Here is a 2,699-nt window from a genome sequence, read left to right on the forward strand (position 1 = left end):
ACACACACACACACACTACTACACACACACACACACACACACACACACACATATATATATATATATATATATATATATATATATACAAATAATAATTTTGTAATAAGAGTAATTTTAATGTGCAGCTCGTCTAAAATTATACATCTTTTTAATAATCATGATCTCTTTCTCGAATTATTATTACAGGTTGGCAATACTCTAGTGATTGCGGCTGTAATTACCACAAGGAGATTACGATCTGTGACTAATTGTTTTGTGTCTAGCTTGGCTGCTGCGGATTTGCTAGTCGGTCTAGCGGTTATGCCACCGGCTGTCCTGTTACAGGTATGCGTGTATTTGTCAGGAAATAAAATGCAATAAACGAGCGTGAAATGTTCATTCATTTATCTTCGATAATAAGTTCTGAACTTTCGTGTCATGTTACAATATGAATCCTATTTCATTATCGCAATTAGTATGCATTATTCACAAAGAAAAATAAATTGTTGGAAAATAACGACACTCAGAGCGACATTTAATTATTGCTGGCATTTAATAATTCTACAAACGGGCACGTATAGTAAACTATAACTCCCTCCAGTCAACAGTATTATTGTTATAAAGAAAGAGATGTTCTTTCTTACTTCGTACAAATTGCATTTTCATACATCTTATCAAATGGGATATTCATTGAAGCTTACAGGAGGGACTTGGGAGTTAGGCGAAATACTGTGCGATTTCTGGGTTTCCCTTGATATTCTACTCTGCACAGCCAGCATTCTCTCGTTATGCGCCATTTCTATAGACAGGTAAACCCGATCATACGAATTTCTAAATCTCGTCACGTAGTAACGTAATTACCGGAAAGCCATCCTGTCAACCGTTCAATCTTTTGTAGAATGATAGGTTATTCGATTATTAAAAAAGAGATTTTATACAACGTAAATTCTCTAATGTCTTTATGGAGGTTTCTTGATCAGCGGTATGAAAAATCAGCGGCAACAGCGGATAGATTTTTAATTAGAAAGTTCATTTACATAAAAAGTATTTTGTATTATTGTTGATTTATGTTGTTTATTAAACGAATCGACATTGCTGCTTATTGTCAATGAGAGCGATTCTTCCTTGTATCTTATACATCTTTTTTTCTTTGTAGCTTCTTTCTTTATCGCCTTCTTCTGGATTTCCCATCTTATGTAGAAAGGCCAAAATATCACGCTTTATTTTCTGTAGTTATGCATGCATGATACAAAAAATATAAACATTTCTGTTTTATTGTGTATATATTATTATATATAGGTATTACATATAGAGATAATTATCATTTTAATTTATATTATATATTAAAAAACAATATATTACTTAAAATAAAGATTTATAATTTAACAGAATTTTAAATTAATTTTAAAAGCAAAAGAACTGACTATAAGCAATTCTTAATTTTTAGTGCAGTTTGTATTCACGGTTGCCACTTTTTCAAATTTCAGAAAATTTCTGTTTCTTTAAATCTCTTATTTTCCGATAGATGAAAAAAAACTCCAGCTATCGTTTTTAATTTTGATGATCTTAATTTTTTTAAATGCTCGTTTCAATTTTTCTTCGGTTTTGAAAAGAAATTTTCAGCAGAAGGATTAAATGTAACGACTTTTTTTTAAAGAGAGAACTATAAGAAAGAACATTAATAACAATTTGAATAGCTTGAAGTGAGCGATCTCAGGCAGGAGAACCATCGATCTCCGGCGAAAAACTTTTCGGAAAATGGCAACCGTATTTGTAATATATATATGTACAAGTTAAACTTTTTTCTACGTTAATAAATCAAATTATTTTTTTTGCATTGTATTCTGTGTGCGGTGAAAAGATTTTGATTCCATTGATTTATATACAAATTGCACAACCTGAGGATAAGTTACGATTCAGGAATACAATTTTGTTACATGCTTACTCAATACAATTTATTTTAAGATAAAAATTTTTCGAAAATTTTGCAACAATGTGTTTACTATACTATTGTCTTTTTATTACTCTGTATGCAAAGCATTTAGCATATGTACTTTGCGGAGATTTAGCACATAGAAATACCTAAAATTTACGGAGTTTATCGCATCATTATCGGTTTCTTGTTCAAGATATTTAGCCGTAACTCAGCCGCTGATATATAGCCGTCGACGTAGAAGCAAACGTCTGGCTGGGTTGATGATCGTCGCGGTATGGATTATGGCTGGCGCAATAACGAGTCCTCCTTTACTGGGTTGTTTCCCACGTGCGACGAATCGGGACATTAAAAAGTGCTCCTACAATATGGATTCCTCCTATGTAATATTCTCGGCGATGGGCAGTTTCTTCCTGCCTATGTTAGTAATGCTGTATGTATACGGCAGAATTTCATGTGTCATAGCAAGCAGACATAGAAATCTGGAAAAAACCAATGAGAGAGAGAATATCCGATCACGTCATAAAATCACGGTGAGAAATTTTAGTTTTTATTATAAATATACGATAATATTATTATATCTTCGATATATAACCCGTGTATTGTTTTCTAGTATTTTTCTCATGTAATTTGCTTTTATTTGCTACTTATTTTACTATGTAATTTGATAGAATCTAATGAGAGAGAGAAAGAAAGAGAGAGGAGGGGGGGAGAGGGGAGAGAGAGAGAGAGAGAGAGAGAGAGAGAGAGAGAGAGAGAGTAGTTAAGTTTATTNTTGTTGTTGTTA

The 2,699-nt window shown here is 32.3% G+C and overlaps 1 protein-coding gene across 1 annotated transcript; it reads left to right on the forward strand.

Annotated features, from left to right (window-relative positions):
- Positions 1 to 186: 186 nt before the first annotated feature.
- Positions 187 to 2,445, forward strand: LOC105625461 (beta-3 adrenergic receptor-like; the record flags this gene model as incomplete). The annotated part of the gene is made up of 3 exons (XM_012206788.1): positions 187 to 324; positions 676 to 788; positions 2,109 to 2,445. Coding segments are annotated over 3 exons (588 nt in total), but the record flags the coding sequence as incomplete, so codon positions are not given.
- Between the last annotated feature and the right edge of the window lie 254 nt (positions 2,446 to 2,699).

The sequence above is a fragment of the Atta cephalotes genome (genome assembly GCF_000143395.1).
Source record: "Atta cephalotes unplaced genomic scaffold scaffold01696, whole genome shotgun sequence".
NCBI lineage: Eukaryota > Metazoa > Arthropoda > Insecta > Hymenoptera > Formicidae > Atta > Atta cephalotes.